Here is a 19,551-nt window from a genome sequence, read left to right as displayed (position 1 = left end):
ATTTAGATAAATTATATGGACTAATAAGACATATTGAATTGAATCAATTTAAACTTAATAGTCTAAAGTATTTATTGGATTGAACAGACCTGATCCATTCATAATGAATTTATATTGGATTGAATCGGATTGTGAATTGGAAATTAGAAATTAGAAATTTCGTTTGATATCTACACTTGGTGGGCATTAATTCTTCTACTTATAATAAATATAATGTTAATAAAATGGGCTGGGCTAGGATTAATTAGTTCATACCTAGCCCACCTGCTTCAGAAGAATCAGAACTAGCCCGAGCCCACAGTTTCTCTTTGGTAACAATTTAAGCAAGCCATATTATTGACAACAAAAAAAAACAATACATTTTTCTTAAGGTGATGTTTGGTTTCTGATTCTAAAAGAGGTTATCTTATTAAATTTTTTTTTTTTTTTAAGAATGACAGACATTTTATTGATTGAACGAGACAATACAAGAGAAGAGGCTGTCATGTACCACGATATGTTAGTATTGATGTGTGCATGCATGTACAATAGATTGGTGATGCATGGAATAGAAATTTTCATCCTGAAACCAGCTGAGGTGAGACGTGAGACACGAAAGCAACCATGAACCAATCACGGCCTTAAAGGCATTACAGGCTGCAGGCAGTCTGGTCTGGTCTGGTCTGGGCCTGCCGACCACGGAATCTTGGATAGGGTCCATTAGCTGAAGTTGGCAACCTACAATTTTGTTACTACTGTAACCGATTGACCATGCATCCATGATCCATTGAATCATTGACAGCTCTTGGGCCAATCAAGTAACCAAATTGGACTACTTGTTGTGATGTTCGACCTCTTGGCTCTTCCTCTGCCATGCCATGTATGGGCATAGCTTCTTCTGGGTCGAAAAGTCCAGACTTGGCCCATATATAAATATATGTATATTATAATAATAACTACCGTACGTCGTCCACACACCATCTACACAGTGGGTGGGTCCCTCACCAACTGGACAATTAGACAATTGGGATCTCCCTCCACGTGGCAAAAATGGGTCAGGGTCGTGCAGGGAAACTCCCTGCCGCTGCCTGGGCCCCGGCCCCGGCCCCAGTTGTGGACGTGTTGATGTAATTAAGAGGAAATAAGTATTCGAATCCAACTGTGAAGATGGTGTGGACCAGACACCAGAGAATATCATCTGCTTGCAACAAGCAACTGATTACGACTTTTTGGTCGGTCATTTTTCATGGAGAGGTACGGATTAAAAAGGGGGTGTGGATTAGATGGATTTGCAGAGAGATCGATGTGGGGGTGGTCGTCTATATATGATTGAAATAATGCAAATTCCTATTACTTATCTTTTTATCTGCAATTCTGCATTGGCACGCACATACAAACACCCACGTTATTATATGAATTTTTTATAATATTAACTACGCAGAGTTGGAGAGGGAGAGGGAGAGGGAGAGAGAGAGAGAGAGAGAAGAATTGAATGAAGGATCTGACTTTGCTTCATCAACTCCATTCTCTCTCTCCTCGGGGGGTACTGTTACTGTAAAAGCAGGTGTGGCGGTGTGGCAGTCCGTCCTTCCAAGTTCCAACTGAACACTTGTTATTTATTACGCTTCACCATCCAATATGCCCTCCCCAGTCCCGCTCACCCAACATATAATATTCATCTAATTTCCTTCCAATGTTTTAAAAATACGACCCCAAATAGAAAATCAATTTAGCCTCCAACAGCGGTTCGACCTCCAATCTGAATCTGAATGAATGGTCCTCAAAAAACTCGTAAACCATCAAACCCATCCAATACCCCAGTCTGTCTAGGAGACCCAAGCCAAGATCTAGAGTGTTGAATTAATTAGCCCCGGTCCGTTCGATCACAGACCAGAGAGGGTGATGTGGGCAGCAAGTGGCACTACCCCATGTGATGTGTGTAGTGTAATGTATTCTGACACAAACGTTTGCTGGGTTGTAGTTGCAGCTCCAATCTCCAGTGTCCTCCGCTCCGCCCATGTGACGTGCGTAGAAACACCCACCCACCGCCACCAGGCCCACAACCTAGCCTTATGTAACCCCTATCCCTAATAACATTAATACAAAAATAGGGGAATATATAGGAATAGGATGACGATTGTTAGGATGTCCCCGTGTGCATTATTAAATAAGGTCGACAGATTTCTGTGCAATGAGAGAGAGATTCGGATACTTATCTCCTGGTTAAATCACTCACTCACTACGAAGGCTGAAGCAACGCTAACTTAAGCCTACGCTGAACAGTCTCAAGACCCTCCTTAATTCACGGATACTTGGTCCCATAAACACTCCAGGTAGAGGCGTAGCGCAAATCCTCTCTCTTTTTATTACGCTTGGCGGGTTTATGTTATTAAGAAACATCACCGTTATTTTCACCTATAATATTTTTTTCTTTTTAAATTGATGTTATCATTACGCAAATTTCTAAAAATTTAACGTACTCTTTGAAGAGGGATGGTCGACCTCCTTGGATGCCTGACCTTGGCACTCTTAGACCTTGCGGGGCAGTCCTGGTTAATGGCTAGCATGGCTACCAAGGTTCCTCATGGGCACACATATGCTCATGGAGATTGTGCATGGGCCAGCATTGTGCCACCGATACTCAACGGAGGTTTGGCATGTGGGCCTGGCCTAAGCATGACCCTTCACCACGCCAACCCCATGTCCAAGCTGAATGAGCTACCTCGTTGCCCATAGCGCAAAGGTGTGTTCTGGTCCAATGGTTGCCTATCATCATTGGCATATCAGGTGCCTACATCATCGGCATACAGGGGTCCCTCTCATTGGTGCCCAGTCACCCCTCATCATGGTCGTCCCCCTTTAGCACGTAAGAGGCACCTCCCATGAACCGGCCAAAGCCAGTAGAGAGCCCTGGCCATGCGAACTAAGGTCATGATCTAGTGCTACTAAACTTGGTGGAACCATCTCATCGGGCAACTCCTAGCCCTAAGCACACATAAGGCTTGTCCTGGCCTGCCTTGGCCTAGATGCCGCACGAGTTTCTTCCACTGCAAATCTATCCCCGTGACACTCTGTCCTCCTCTATCTTTAACCCCTATTACAATTTACAACTACAATCTCTCTCTTTCTCTCTCTCTCTGTTAACTTACACACCCTGTGCTGAGACCGGATATGCTCCTCACATAATGCATCTCATGCCGACCTTACAACATGTCCTGGCCGTTCATCAGGAATATTTCCTGTACTTGTATTTATTATTTATGGGGAGATGTTCTCTATACATGGTTGGGTATAGCTGTGAGGTCGGTGTAAGATGCACTCTATGAAGAGCATATCCCAATTCCCTGTGCTGTACATTAAGAAAAATCCACTTTTAACCACTAATTTTTGGATAGAAAAGAATAGAAGGGATTCATGGAATTTCGGCCAATACCAACAAATGGAATGGTGTCATTGCTGTTAAGGTTCAAAATTTCGATATGATACATCCTATATCACATCTTTTGGGTCCCAATATGCCTATTTACAGGTGTTTCAATACCTCACTAAAAACTAAAAAAATATGTTTCCACATGTATCTAAGTAAGCTTATACCGATATATAGAAACATATCGATACTTTGAACCATGATTTATTGTGCATCTACGTGTAATAATGCACAATTTCAATTTTGTGATTTTATAACTGATAATTTCGTGTTCCCTCATCTTTAGTCATGCCATCTTTTTGCTAGGGGTGGATTCGAGCCGAATACTTGGCTATTCAAGCTTTAGCTCATAGCAAGAGTACTAGCTCGAGCTCGAGCTCGTAAGTTCATGCTTGGCTCGGCTCAAGAGTTCGTAAATTCAAGTTCGACTACAAGTCAAGATTTTTTTAAAAAAATAAAAAGTATACATATAAAAATAATATTTTTATTTTACATACAGAAAATTAAGAATTATAAAAATTATTTATTATTATGCATACAAAAAATAAGAATTATAAAAATTATTTACTATTATACATAAAAAATAAAAATATTATTATATATAATAAAAATTATTTATTTATTATATTAATCTCATGAAACGAACTTTACTGAGCTCGAACTCAGCTTGATTAGCCAATGAACCTATGTATTAGGTTCAAGATCAATTTAAACTGAGCCGAGTTAAACTCAATGATAAACTCGATTCTAACCACCCCTACTCTTTGTCAGTCCGGATCTACTGCCCACACAAACTCTACTCACGTCTACCTACATAATATTACAACCACGCATAAAAAACATTTCATCCTCCTACATAGTAGTATGCAGGATTCAGGGGGTAATACTATGTGAGTAGACGTGGCAGAGTTCTCGTGGGCAGGTCATCCGGAATCACTCTTTGCTACATCCCTCCTTGGAGTCTCAATAAATGCTTTGCCGTTCATAATTTCGTATCTGCGTATTTTAGTATGTTACGTGTTCTATATGATAACTTGCGCGTTTACAACTCCCCACCGCTCCAACTTGTCTCAACCAAACGACGCTCAAGTGGAATCCAACATCCAACGGTTAGCTTCTCGGCCTATAAAAATCTGACGGTTCACTCCATTAAAATCTGTCAGGAATTATTTATGTACGGAATACTACCCCATCATTTATTACCCTTCCCATCCAATTTGCTGTCTCTCTCTCTCTGTTAATAGTCTGTTTGCATTTATTTATTTAATCAAGTTAGTAATTAATATATATTTGATCACCAAAAATCATGATTTAGTTATGCACAATCTGTTTGCTTATACTTTATACTACTTGGAAAACCGCCAAGAGTTGAACTTTTGTTTTCGAGCTTTGGACTGTGGGAACTCGAAAAGAAAAATAAACCAAAGAAGTGTTTCAGATTTTGTGCTTTTGGGCTTTAAATGCACAAATCCTAAAGTTTCTCCAAACAGATCGTCGATATCCGTTGCTTGTAGAGTTGTAGTTGTAGGGCAAAACAAATGAAGCCCAAAAAATAAAAATAAAAATAAAAAATGATAACCCAGTTAAGAGAGAGTGTAATGATACAATAATGGCTGCTGCTGTGGTCTATTTGACATGTAGTAGTAGTTGTAGGCCTTTATATGCGCTGGGACCTGGGAATCTGGACTCGGAGAGGAGAGAGAGAGAGAGAGAGATAGACTGATTGAATTAATAACTAAAACAAAGTTGTGAAGATATCGTTTTGTTTTGTCTCTGTAACATTTGTGAATTCCATTACTATCAGCCAGCCAGCTTAAGTCATATTATAACATGGATGAACATATGACCCCATGACCCCCCCCCCCCCCCATTCGGTTCAGTGTGTCTCTAAGACAGTCCCAGGTCCTGTGGAGATGGGTTCGGATTCCATCAAATCCGGGTCCTGTTGGAATTAAAACTGGTCAAGCCAGCCAATTAACTTACAACACGGGAAGGAAAGAATCAAAGAACTCCGCTGTATCCAATTCCAACCGGGTCAAACTATAACCCGTCGGTAGTGGGAGGGACCTGACCAACCTTGTTACGCGTCTAATTTCATCAACAGTAGTACTATAGCGAGTGGAAAGCCACAATCTCTTCTGCTGCTTCATCTTCTTCTTCTCCTGTGTTTTTTTTTTTTTTTTGTACAAATCTACAAGACTGAACAGGATTTATTATTACTGCTAGGTGGTGATGAGTGATGACGATAATCTCTTCTCTCATTTCCAAGCCGGCTGTTGTCCTCGTGTAATTTCTCTCTCTCTCTGTGAAACTGAAAAGGTCGTCATAAGTCATAACATGCTCACACACGCACGCATAAATCACTGCAACCAACTCGACATTTACTCCTAAATCCTCTTTTTTTCTTAGGTTTAATTTCTATACTTGTTGCCTGTTTGGGGCCCTTTCAAAGTTTCAGGTGCACTTTTGTAGGCCCTCCATAGCTTTTAATGAACCCAAATCTGCCCACCCCTTATTAATAACTTTGCCCTATCTTCGGTTTCAGTGCTTCTCTCTATATATATCTCCGCTCATTCGTTTACATTCGCTTTTACCCAACAAACATACTCTCTCTCTCTCTCTCCTCCCTCCCCCTCTCTCCCTCTCTCACTCGATAGCTTTTTGCGTCGTGTGCAGAGAGTAGCTAGCTAGCCAGTCACTGCGTCGATGTTGGCCATGGAAGAAATTTTATGCGAAGTGCATGGAGAAGACACAAACGAGCAAGGTTTGCCTCCAGGGTTTCGGTTTCACCCAACTGATGAAGAGCTCATAACCTTTTATTTGGCTTCAAAGGTATTCAAGGGGAGCTTCTCTGGTGTCGACATTGCCGAGGTTGACCTTAATAGATGTGAACCATGGGAGCTTCCAGGTATGATTGATGAGGAAAGAAAAGGACCAACAAAGGAGTGGTATAAATATTCTCTGTGTTGTTTGCTTTTGTTTCATTATATATATGGTTTCTTTGGTTGATGGGTTTCTCTGTGAAAACTGTTTGTCACTTGTGTTCCGTTTACATTGAAGATCTAATCTGTAAACCAGACACAGATTAGGATTAGGAAGCAAGTGTTTCAACTTTCATCAATTCAATGTGATCATGGTTATGGGTTAGTTTTTATATGTTGCTGGTATGTATTGAGTCTGGTTTTCGAGGGCACCATTGCTAGCTAGAATGAAAAATAGACATATTGGGCACCTTCTTTTTCAGTCTTGTAAGACCCACAAAGCTGTCTTCTCCTTTAATTCCTTTCCAATAAAGGATGATTTTTTTCTTTTTTCGAAGGCATAAAGGATGATTTATATCTTCACTTTCTATATCCGCAACGCATGTATGACTTAAATGACTTGTCCCTTTTCTAACATATGATATGATCGAGGGCTTCTTTCTTAATAAGTTGGGAGAACTTTCAAGCAAAGACTTTTGAGAGATGTTTGTATTATTATACTTGTAGCCCCCCTCCTCTCTCTCTCTCTCTCTCTTTATGTCATACTTTGTTTATATTTTCTGTCATTGTCAAGTGCATGCACTTGAATTCTACTTCCCTTATCCTCAACTATCCATATACTTAATTATTCGATACAAAATCCATCTCAAAGTTGGGAAAATTTTCTGACAGAGCTCATGGATAAAACAACCATAACCAAAGAGAGAGAGAGAGAGAGTTAATTTCTTATAGCTTTGTCTTGTGTTATTTATGTATGTAACCATATATTATCTTTTTCTCTTCTTAATTGTTTCTCAGACATAGCTAAGATGGGGGAGAGAGAGTGGTATTTCTTCAGCCTGAGGGACCGAAAGTACCCAACCGGGTTGAGAACAAACCGAGCAACTGAAGCTGGGTATTGGAAAGCCACAGGCAAAGACAGAGAGGTTTACAGTGCTTCAAATGGAGCCCTACTGGGAATGAAGAAAACCCTAGTTTTCTACAAGGGCAGAGCTCCCCGAGGCGAGAAAACCAAGTGGGTCATGCACGAGTACCGCCTCGATGGTGATTTCGCCTACCGTCACACGTGTAAGGTACATACATCTTCTCTCTCTCTCTCTCCCCCAAAACCTTAACTCTCTCTACACTCTACAAATCTATATGCGCCTCGGGCTAAGTAAGCAGTTGATACAAAAGACAAAGTAACCTGCCCCCATTGATGAATATATATTATATTTGTTTTGGGTTTTAATCTTAGGGTATAGGTTGACTTGTTCTGATCCTTAAAATGGATAAATGAAAAATGAAAACTGCTCTAATCGGTAGTTCAATTGCCATGGTTGGTTCATGGTTCGGTTGTGCTGTGCAGGAGGAATGGGTGATTTGCAGAATATTTCACAAGACAGGAGGAGAGAAGAAAAGCCCATTTTTCCAAGCTGCTCACGGCTATCTCATGGAAGCTTGTTCATCGTCCCCGTCGACTTGCTTGCCTCCACTGCTTGAACCCCCAACAACAGTGATGGACGTTCAGTCCTCGATACAAAGCCTCCAAAATAATTACTTGATTCACCAAGAAAATGGTGTCAAGAATCTAATAAACCCAGTTAGCACACAGACCCAACTTTTCCCGATGAGTAGCAGTAGCTTATTAAGACCCTCCTTTTCACCCACTACCATAAACCCCAACAACCCATCGCACTCCATCCTACTCAAGTCGCTCCTCTCACATCAAGATTGCACTTTGAAGCAAGCCACTGTTCAGAAACAGTGCAAGACAGAGTCCAACTTTTCCCATTTTCAACCACTAGATGCTAACTTGCACTGGGTGGATAAGATTCACCAAAACCCCCTGTTTATTGAGATGGGTGTGGGTGGTCCGGGTGGAGGAGGAGGTGGTGGAGGCCCTGGACCTGGAGGGGGTGTGTTGGGGTTCACAGCTGTTGCAGACACTGTTCATGAGATGTCCACTTCAGTTGCTTTCAACAGGGCCGGCTTTCAGATGATGCTAGATCCTCCCATCAGAGGCGCTGGAGAATCTGGACCCTAAGATCTTTTATATACGTCCATAGAATCTATTTGCTTGTACTGTTACTGTAGATGTGTAAGTGTTCTTTATATGTATGTATTTTGGAGATTTTCTGCACTTTTTACCAGTTATTTTGTAAGATGTTTGCCTTGGCCTCTCTCTCTCTCTCTCTCTCTCGTAAACTGATAAACACACACAATCTCCAACTTTGGGTTGGATATTCGAAACCCTGTGAAAGTGGAGAGGGTCTGTGATGTGACATCAACGATGGGATTGGGGTATTATCATTTGACGTCACCATTTTTTTTTCAGATTTTGATGATTAGGATTGAGGAGGGGACTTTTGCATGCATGCACGCGCAATGGGCTTTTGTTTATGGCTGGGGATCTGCCCCCTTCTGCAAATTGGGATCACCTTCACCCTCTCCACACTCCAAAATCCAAATCCGACTTTTTTTTTTTGAAGGTTTTAGAAGAGCTAGCAGTCAAAAGAAATAGACGGTGTTTGGTTCGGATTATGTTTATTGAGTAAACGTTGCGATAGAGGATATTTGTAAAAGCAAATATCAAGTTCTGTGCTCCCATTCTACGAAACTTCATTTTGGAACTTCCCTCCTTAATGAATAGGAGTTTATTCGCACTTTTACTGATGTGGTCATAAACACCCTCGTTAATTATTTATTTAATAAACATAAACATAATCAAATACATACATAATGAGCTTTTATATAAAGATCTTGACAAATCATAGATCGTTTGATTAGAGATGCATCTTTCCAATTGAAAACGGGTTTTTCTACGTCTTTTCAGGGTAAAGTCTTTTGCAACCAAATGGAAAAAAAAAAACAAAAATACGGACTATCAGATTTCTAAACAGCCAATAACCCATGCAAAAAGACACACCAAACCGGGCCTTAGACTAAATAGAGTAGATTATAGAGGGAGCAAATAATAGAAACTAAAGATCTCCTCCCCCGATCTGTGCAGCAAGCCTGAGCCTGTAGTAAGAAAGAACCCTCTTTCTTTGCACAAAGAAAAAAAGAAAAGAGGATGAATATACAGTTTTTTTTATCTTTTTTTCCTTGTGTATAGGAATTCATGACGTCGATGAGAACGACATGAACGCGCTTTGACATACGATTTCATCATGCCTTGTTTGGGGAACAACAAAAAAAAAAGAGTATGCTTTTTTTTATTTTCCTTAGCTCTCATGAGTCATGACATGCATGGGGGATGACAGTGGTGTTGGTATCACGATGCCCCAGAGTTCAAGAAGATGATGATTCTTCCGAGTCATGACAAAGTCGGTACGAAGCTGGCCTTTGCTCTACACATGGGCTTTTTTTTTTCCTTTTATTTATAAAGATAACAAAAATAATCATTCAAGGAGGCTCGACCACACTGAGATTGAGTGAGATAGCTGCTGTAGGCCGTCGTATTCTAAGAGGATGGATTCTTAGGCTATAAAGGTTGCATCTTTTTTTCAAGTGTAGTGCAGCAGTAGTTTCTGTGGAGTGTGGACCCTTCTTCACTTTCTCGTCTCAGTTCTAACTTCTAACAAGGAATATTGGTGAAGTTTATTAATTATCAACAAGAAGGAATAATAAATTAAATAAACAAAGACGTCACAGGTTCATAGAAAAGCCCAACTGGTCGGACAGCGGTCCTTAATAAGTGGGTATCAGATCATGAGTTAAATACCATGAATAAAACAAGTTGGGTCGGAGGGAATTGGGATCTTCTGCCAAACAAACATGTTACAACCCTTTACCAATTTGATCTAACACCACATGTGTGGTATGCAATCTTGCTGGTAGATTGTTAGAATGTATTTTGTTGGCAGATGATCCAGACTCGATCAAAGGTAGATGTACAAGTGGGGTACCTGATTTGAAGTTTTTATATTGCATCTGGCATGCCGGGTCAATTCAAATTTTGACAAAATCCCAACCCAAAACTGCCCAATTTGCCCCCATAATCGGAGGATGGCTCAGGTGGATTGGTTTAATATATATATATATATATATATATATATATATTCCAATCAAACAGTGAGAACTGATAAAGATCAGCCATTCCATGCATGGCCATGGCCCATGGAGGCATGACTTGGGAAAAGAAACTGGAGACCCTTTTACCAATGGAGCTGTTTGTCACTTGGGAATTTAGCTCATAGCAACCCAGCACCAGCAGCAACCAAAGATCACATCCATGCTTCAACAACAACAACAACAATGCTTCAACAACAACAACAACAATGCTTCAACAACAACAACAAGGACTAAGGCTGAGACTGACCAAAGCCAAAATGGTAATCTCTTGGCATTTTTGTTTATGACATATTTAAACGTGAAAGAATGGAGCTTTGTCAGGAATCTATTCAATGGAATCTGCCACACATCAACATATAATATACCCATGATGACAGTTTTTTTAAAAATAAAAGTAAAATTGGAAATATTTAAAAGGAAGAGGCGGGGTTACTTCTCCAATCAATTGTCAACGGGTACGCCCTGCCCATTGAGCATTGAGAAGACAAAAGCATTACTAATTAAGTGGTACACTTCTCATCAGTCGTCCTGGGGTGAACACACAAAGCTAATCAAAGTGTTACCAACGACACCCCTTTTCCAATTCATTGATTTATTACTAGCAGGGTAACATCTTTAAAAGGACCAGAAGATGATCAAAGAACGGTAAGATAGATTGCCACTTTATACTTTTATAGTACACAACATCTAGAGGATCTTCAGGCTGTAAGCAATCGGATAATACACGGATACACCAGTTGGACACACAGTAAAACAAAAAGATAGAAAACAAAATATAATAGGCAACAAATAGAAAAACTGAAACGAAAGCACAAAATTAGAGGGTTAGGGGTCTTTATTATTATTATTTTTATTATGGGTTGTTTCTTTGGTGCTTTGTCCAACCCAAATGAATTTTGAGTCCAGAGTCCAGACTTTGGGTTTGATGACTTGATGAGCAGCCATCTGAGGTGTACAGTACAACAACCAAAAGGCCCAATTCCAACAATGTCTTAAGGTTCTGCCATATACATTATTTTGTCCCCATTTACACTTTTTTATTATGCACCTCTCAATAAACTTTATGTCAGGTTTTCTTTTTCCACCGGTAGGTAAGCGGTTCTAGTGGTCACTGGTCAGCAGTTAGCAGATGAATAAGGGTTTTTGAACCTGGGCTGCCTCCAATTCCATCTCCATGGTACGAACCCCCCCCAGTCTACTTTACCAAAGAATACAGGTTTTAAACCCCAGCCACAGCCAGCCAGGCCTATGATACGAATCCCCAACAGGTTTTACGAACTTGCCACGCTGCCACCTTCCCCCTCCTGATTTTGTTGCTATTGGACATTTACTTTTACATCGGCATCCAAACAATCCCTAATCTCCTGTAAGGGCTCTCGTTTGGCAAAAATCGTTGTGCTTGTGTGGCGACCAAACAATGCACACGATCTCTGGCTGGGAACACGTGGGAGGTGTTCCTCAAAATTAGGGAAGTTTCTGACACTACCCCCAATGCGTTTTCTGTTTCTGGCATTTACAATTCCGGAACAAGAAAGGGCCTTCGCCCCCTTAAAAAAAAAAATCGGCTACAACTACAAATGTTGGTTTTACACACTCGCTGTAAGTTGTAACAAACAGTATTTTGAGAGACATGGGCTTTGTTGGTAAGTCCACATACTCAGAGATACAGGTCAAATCGCAGTAGATGTAGAATACACCCCAACTCGCGAGAATACACTGTGATGGTGATGGTGCTGACACGAGATGACATTCTCATACCCAATTGAAAAGTCAAGCACTACTTGTATACTGTGATTGATTTGGAGAAGCCTGCAATTCATCAGCTTATTCGTGAATTCAAACCCAAAATTGCCTAGTTTGACCTTGTATACTTGGCCAGCTAAGCTCGCTATTTACATTTGGCTGCAAACTCTAGGACTCAAATATGATCAACAAAAAGTCGAGGGCACACATCAGATTAAAAGCTCATTTATGTTTCTTCTTGATACAAAGGCATGAACTTAAGTCTCAATGTTATTCAAATAAAGATCAGCCCAAGCCCAATTATCCAAAGAGGAAGGAAAAAAAGTCTTTCTACTACATTAAAGACAACATGAAGAACCTTGGAACAAAATATATTATTGCAAACTTTGAGAACAGATACTGGGGCATTCAAGCATTTGTTGATCCATGGTATAAGTTCCTGCTAAAGAAAAAAAAAAAAAAAAAAACATCATTATTAGGTGCAATTTATGGCACCTACTGATAGGAGAAATAACATTTTTCTTTGTATTGGAGGACATGCTCCTATTCAGAGAGGCCATAAGCCTATAACAGCTGCAATCCAAAATTAGCACCCACCGGATCATCATAATCATGAGAGAAACAACTTTTCTCAATGGTTGAAGAAGAAAGTCCATACAACAAACCAGAAAGGATGCACCAGAGATTCAGACAACATGCACAACTGTTTAGAATATATGAATACTTTTCAAGAGAAGATGACAATAAAGAGTCTGAAAAGCTACTTGTGCAGCTGAGCAATAATAAAATAATGTAGCCAGGTGGCCATATGAAACTTTTAATTTATTTTATTTCAAACTGTACGGATTTCACTCAACCCATCCTGACCAAACCTCTGAACGACCTCACTAAATAATATACTCAGCGAAGGCTATATTTGCCAATGTTTCAATATTACTCGACTTGATACGGTAGGGTTAAGGCAGCCTTACTACCGAACCAAATCCAGTGGCATCCCTAGCCAGTTAGAGCAGTTCAAGTTCAGTTTTTCGGGGCGGGGGGAGCCCTTAAAGAGAAAACATGTAATGAATCAAAAAACAACAACCTTCCTTCGCAATAATGAATTTCTAACACCAAAAAGAAGCCTACCAGTAAGAAAAAGGGGGTTGTGACCACATCAAAAAACCATATAACGGATTTAGGTCAGGAAATTCCATTAAAAGTTGTTCAAGGATAACACAGATGGCAGGAGAATGTACAGTAGACCACACTTTAGCCCAAACGAGCCTAATTCCAGGTTGCAGAGCAGTCTCCATGTAACCTAGGTCATTTACTTTAGAGTTTAGACACTGTTCCCATACTTACTAAAACCTACCCTATAGTTTGTATATTACTAAAACACCCAATAGTTTGCAACTGTTTTACCTAATTGACCTTCCATCGGCAACTGTTTGTATTTTCATTTGGGAATGGTCACATGGCATCTTAAACAAGTAGAAAATGTGAATAGACAGGGGCCCAAAGATTTTTATTCCAGAAAAATACCCCTAGCAGCTCTCATATCAACCTTTTATGGAACAATTTTGTCAAAATCTTACGACTTACGATATGATTCATGATTTGAATCATGAATCCCAAGGGTTTTGATTCAAACCTTATGTCTGAATCCTTTTATGCAAAAATCTTACGATTTTTGTTTGAATCCTATGATTTGATTCATAAATCTTACGATTTCTACGATTCACTACGATTTAAATAAATTCAATTAAGAATTAGTTCTCTACTTTGTTATATTTTTGTTTATATCTAGTTTTGTCAAGGGATTTTTTTTAAAGCCCTTACTAGAAAATGATTTATTTACATTATTTAAGACTAGAAATTGAGTTTATTTTCCATCATATATTGGTTAAAAAGCCATTCATTATATGTGGATTTGTTTGACTTTCAAGTCAAACTTGATTATATCACCTCAGACTTCTATAGTATAAGTGGTAAATTCTATTATTTTAGGTACATATATGGTATATATAGATTAAAAATAAGGGAAAGTAACTTTCCTAATATATGTTTAACCTTTTAATATATCTATATTTAATTTTTTGACAAGTTTATAAAAATAGAAATAATCTTACAATTTACGATATGATTCACAATTCGATTCGATTCAACTTTCTCTACGATTTACGATACGACTACGATTTTCAAAACATTGTTATAGAAACAAAACACGGGCAAAATTAGAGCTTGGCTACACAAACCCTATCACCCATTACACTCTATCAACAGCCAATTAGCCATGTCCAAAAATCAAATAAAGTAAAACATCATAAACAACCTCCCCAAAACCACTCTGGATCTCCTACCCACAAACCATTCCCACACCCATACCCACAAGACACCACTGCTGTGTATTGGGAACATCTCCCCATGAGAGACAAGAGACATATTCCCAACGCACACCTGCAGTATTCCATGGGTATGGATGTAGGAACAGTTTGTGGGTAGGTGATCCGAGCTAAGTACCAAACTAATTCTATGACCACTCTATTTTCTTGTGGAACCATAGGAAACAGAATTATTAAAGAATAAAAAAAGGATTTTCCTCTTCAGTTCCAACAAACTAACTAGTTCTAGATATAGACTCAACTAAAAAAAAAGGATTTTGGGGAACCTTCTTGCCTGAAGACCCAAGTTCTAATCCTCATTGGGCATGCCACCATTATTGATCACAAACAAAATAACCAAGATACAGTTCAAGGTTCTAGCCATAGGAAGTGGTTTACATCAGAGGGAGTGATAGACTGATACCCGGATACTTGTGCATGCCTAGTGTACTTCCTTGGATACTGCACAAGCACCTTTAGAGTATATTTTACAGCATTTAACACTTTTAAAATGTGAAAAAATATGTGTTTTAACAAATCATAGTATAAAAAATGTGTATAAGTTAGTGATTTATTTAAAATTAACATGCATCCATCTATTAGCAATGTGTACATTTTTATTAAAGAATCATCAGTTTTAGTCTAGAAAGTTATTTTCAATTAATTCAATTCATGATATACCATATCAAATTCATTATTAATTTATTTTATTAATAACATATAATATTCTCATTATTTTTAGTTTAGTTTATTGCAGGAGTAAATAGAATACATGCGATGTACATTTAATAACAATAGGAGTGCAAATCAGGGCATACTTAGGATTGGAGACCAAGAGATACTTTCCAGTACCTTGGTTCAACAATACATAACAAGGGAGAGATTGAGGAGGATGGTACCCATAGAATTGGAGCAAGACAGGCAAAATAGAGGGATGCATCTAGAGTCTTATTATGCGATAGTTGAATATCACTTAAACTAAAAGAAAAATTCTATAAAACAGTTGCAAGGCCAGCAATGCTATATGGAGCAGAACATTGGGCAGCCAAAAAGCAAAAGGAGAGAAAATAGGCTTAGATAGTTCGGTCACATGCATACAAAAACCACCTGCAGCACCCATAAAAAAGGCAATCAGTTACAAGTTGAAGAGGCTAGAAGAGCTGGGGCAGACCAAAAGGGGCATGGGCCAAAGCAGTAATAAGTATTAAGCACTCATAATTTAGCAGTGGATATGGCATTAAAAAGAACAGAATGACAAAACAGGATTCATGTAGCTGACCCCATATAGTTAGAACAACGCTTTGATGATGAAGATGATTTTAGTTCTATTTATTAATGTTAAATTCAATCTGAGTCCAAACTAAATCTGATAGTAAGATTCAATTTTAATTCAAATATTTAACATATCAATTTTGGAGCAAGGTATATCTAATATGATCCTATGTTTGCATCCCAAGACAAAATCCCATTGAAAAGCACTGTAGTCTAAACTTTCTTGCATGCGTACAGTTAAAACTTAAAGGAAATAAGTGGTTTTGATTTTTTTTTTACTTCCTATAAATTTCAAGATTTACATACTTGAATATTTATCAGATGCTCACCAGTCACTACCTGGGTGCAGAGTTGGAGTCAATTCCTAGCAGGTCTAATATGGACCCGAATTTGATCTGTTTATGATCGCATCCAAAGCTTGCAACCAGGATCCTACTAATCAGGGGCAGATATTTAGATATCTAGTAACCAGGTGCTGATTGCCACCATGAGCTGTTTTCCCCACTCCAAAACCTTCTGAGGGAGTTGTGTTTCTTGTGATTGATCCAGAGACATAACCAAGGGAAGCTTATAAGGATGGGGATTCTAGTTATAAATCTCCCATGGACTCAATATTTAATAGATGATTTGACCTATATGATGGAGTTGAATGAAGAACAGGATTTGTGTAAGCCAACCCCAAGTAGTTGGGATAAGACTCTTATGCTTTTTTTAATTAATTAAGGCTCAATTTATTTTATATAAAGCATATGCAAATTATAGTTTCTAAGTTTGTCATTGGTGGCCAGATAAATGTGAATGGAAACTAGCATGAGCATGTTCAGACAGTTGTGGCAATTGGCAAGAACAGCTCTGAAAAGTGAACAACCTCAAGTTTTTATGCTACCATGCTAACCAGTTAACCACAGTTCTTACCTCTTAGTTTACTGTTCTACCAAAATTTGAAAATATACTTTTTTAATTAATACCCTTTTAATAGCATCTAGCTTCACTAAGCTGAGTGCCTTCTGCCTTGGACAATAGGAGGCCTCATTCTTCAGGGGTGCATTTGCATTTAATTACTTTATCTGATAATAAACATTTTTAAAAAAATCCAAGCCAATCAAGAAGCGACTCTGCATAGCCTGTCAGAGTTCAAAATTTATCAACTGAAGGGGCAGAAAGCAACTTATTAGGACTTAAACATAGGATTGACGATCATAAGTAGTAACATGAGAAGAGCCCATTTAAGACCACCATCTTTATCATTCATCAACTACAAAATTCAGAAAAATGAATTGAGAGGTCGTTAACTTTTTTCCAATTTTGGAGCCAATTAGTAATAAGCACAGGGATTCTCATGGATTTTTCCATTTGATTATCATTGTTACCCCAAAAGAATAGCAGACTTAAGCATATCATCTCCAATGCGCATTTTAGTGTATGTATTTCTCTTTCATGTTAGTCAACCCTAGATTTTAAAGCTCGAGAGCCAAAACTAAAACATGAATCCGGATCAGCTAAGAACGCAATCCAGTCTAAGTTTAACAAATATATGATATAGTATAACCTATATCTCTGTTCTTTTCAGGTTATCCTCTGCTGAGGAATGATTTTTGGATTCTGCATTTTCTATAAGCAACTTGTAAAAGATTTGGTTGATGATAGAAGGGATATAATGTGTTTATGTATAGTTCGATCACACTCACCACATTATGGGCTCAATCGGGTCTGGAATTAACTCAGATAAAATAGAAATTTCGGCCTTCCAAGACAATCCTCTTACATTCAATTCAACAGCTCTAAATTTTATAATAGTTGCAGTACGATAGCAAGCCAACGTCTTATAAGACAATAAATGGATGGATCAAAAGAAAAGAGACGCGTTTACCAGTTCATGTAAAGGATTTATTAAAACCCTAGTAACAAGATCATTTACGTCTAAAATAAAAGACCAACTAAAACCTATAAAAAGAAACAGAAGGTCGAATTCACAACCCCAAAACCAGACTGGACCATGGAAATTTAAGAGAAAAGGATCGAACCTTGATAAAGAAGACCAACGCTCTACTTGGCATTATCCTTCTTGTTGGGGTCCTGCTGCGGGGAGTAGATCAAAGCAGCAGCCATTGCTCCCGGAAGAACAACAAACCTCGCCAGCACTGCGAGCTTGGCAACCAAAGGCTCCCCTCTCATAAACGCCATTAAACCTTTGCAGCTGCCTCTCTCTCTCTCTCTCTCTCTCTCTTTCTCTCTCCCCTTTTAGCAGCAAACAGCAATAGTGACTTGTGAACAATGCGTTCAACGTCAGAACTCGAACCATCAAAGGTTAAAAGTGGCAAGACGCAAGCGAGATTTGGGATTAAAAATCTATTAGACATAAGTGCCCCTAATCTTTATATAAAATGACAATATAATGGATCGGTCGCAGGGATGCAAACGGATTCGATCCGATCTTCTGATCCTATCGGTTGTAGGGATGCAAACTGATAGGACTCGATTTGAATTTGAATCCTATCGGTAAGTTGGACCTTCGGGTCTGATCTAATACAACTAGTTTTCTTTAAAAATTAATAAATTATTAAAAAATAAATAAAATATACTAAGTAAAAACAAAAAATAAGTATTTTTTAATTATTTTCATCATATACACATATTTTTTATAAATAAATAAATAACATATATGTGTATTATATAAATATATATACATATATTTATAAATATATCATATATATCGGATCGGATAGGGGGTGATTCAAATTCGATCCAAACATTAGAACAAGGGGTGATTCGAATTCGACCAAATAGGATCGGACCTCATATTGGATCGGTTCATGATTCGATCCATTTGCACACCTAATCAGTCGGTATTTCTGGTTTGCTAGTTATGGCTAGACTTGTTAATGGGTTGGGTAGCTAGATGGCCCGGCCCGATCTAAATTGGGCTTCAACAGAATTTCAAGCCCGCAAGTTCGGTCTCAGGCTTAAAACACTAGGTTTGAGCTTGACTTGATAATGTATTATATAATAAAAATATATTATATATATAATATATTTTTTCTTTATTATTCTTCTCTTTTTTTCAAGTAATAGCAAGATCTTTCATTATTTTTTTTTAGGTTTTGAGGTCTTAATATAAATAAAACAATTTTTATTGAATAAAGAAAAAAAAATCTTTTCCAATTTTCTAGCCGAGCTCGAGCTTCGAACTTCATATAATGGCCAAACTTGGGTTCAAGACCTAGGCCCAATGGTTAGGCCGGGCTCAGGCTCAAACCTGAGTATATTCTGTTAATGTGGAGACAAAGCACAGCCCAAACCTGACCTAACCTATGAATAGGTCTAATTGTAGCACAGTCCGAAACCACTCTTTGCCCTTTGCCCTTCCTATCAATTCAATCATTACAATATCTCCCTTGTCATTCAAGGGAATATGTTCCCAATACATGGTGGTGGAGCTAACAATTTATAGGGGCGCTGAAACCGTCAAACCACTCTTTCTCCTTTTTCTCTTGTTACTTCCCTCTCCATTTATATTTTAAGAATGGGGATTTGCTATTCACAGAGCACACCTCACACCAATCTCACACTCACAGCCCCATCCCACTATGCATTGTGAACATCTCCCCATGAATAATAAATCAAATTGTTTCTTAAAACAAAAACACAAAAAATATGTTCATGGTTGTACGTGTGTTTTCTGTTTTTAAAACTGAAACAAAAAACATGTTTTTGAATCTAGTTTCAAAAA

At 38.5% G+C, this 19,551-nt stretch overlaps 1 protein-coding gene and 1 long non-coding RNA gene across 2 annotated transcripts; one reads left to right on the top strand and one right to left on the bottom strand.

Annotated features, from left to right (window-relative positions):
* Positions 1–5,976: 5,976 nt before the first annotated feature.
* Positions 5,977–8,537, top strand: LOC104606836 (protein CUP-SHAPED COTYLEDON 3-like). The gene is made up of 3 exons (XM_010272231.3): positions 5,977–6,314; positions 7,186–7,460; positions 7,736–8,537. Exons 1-3 carry the CDS (start codon positions 6,113–6,115, stop codon positions 8,411–8,413), a joined length of 1,155 nt encoding a protein of 384 aa, XP_010270533.1. The 5' UTR covers positions 5,977–6,112; the 3' UTR covers positions 8,414–8,537.
* Positions 8,538–12,368: 3,831 nt separating this feature from the next.
* LOC104606835 (uncharacterized) lies at positions 12,369–18,285 on the bottom strand. The gene is made up of 2 exons (XR_736836.3): positions 17,846–18,285; positions 12,369–12,625 (listed from the first exon to the last, which is right to left on the bottom strand). It is a non-coding gene; the product is annotated as an uncharacterized LOC104606835 (long non-coding RNA).
* Between the last annotated feature and the right edge of the window lie 1,266 nt (positions 18,286–19,551).

The sequence above is a fragment of the Nelumbo nucifera genome, chromosome 6 (assembly GCF_055504915.1).
Source record: "Nelumbo nucifera cultivar China Antique chromosome 6, China Antique-T2T, whole genome shotgun sequence".
In the NCBI taxonomy this organism is placed as follows: Eukaryota; Viridiplantae; Streptophyta; class Magnoliopsida; order Proteales; family Nelumbonaceae; genus Nelumbo; species Nelumbo nucifera.
This window is presented reverse-complemented; position numbering and strand designations above follow the sequence as displayed.

Excerpts from the sequence above, each read along its gene's own strand:
- LOC104606836 (XM_010272231.3), top strand. The coding sequence starts at position 6,113 with ATGTTGGCCATGGAAGAAATTTTATGCGAAGTGCATGGAGAAGACACA. Across the intron at positions 6,315-7,185 it reads TGAACCATGGGAGCTTCCAG|ACATAGCTAAGATGGGGGAG; the intron begins GTATGATTGATG and ends ATTGTTTCTCAG. Across the intron at positions 7,461-7,735 it reads CCTACCGTCACACGTGTAAG|GAGGAATGGGTGATTTGCAG; the intron begins GTACATACATCT and ends TGTGCTGTGCAG.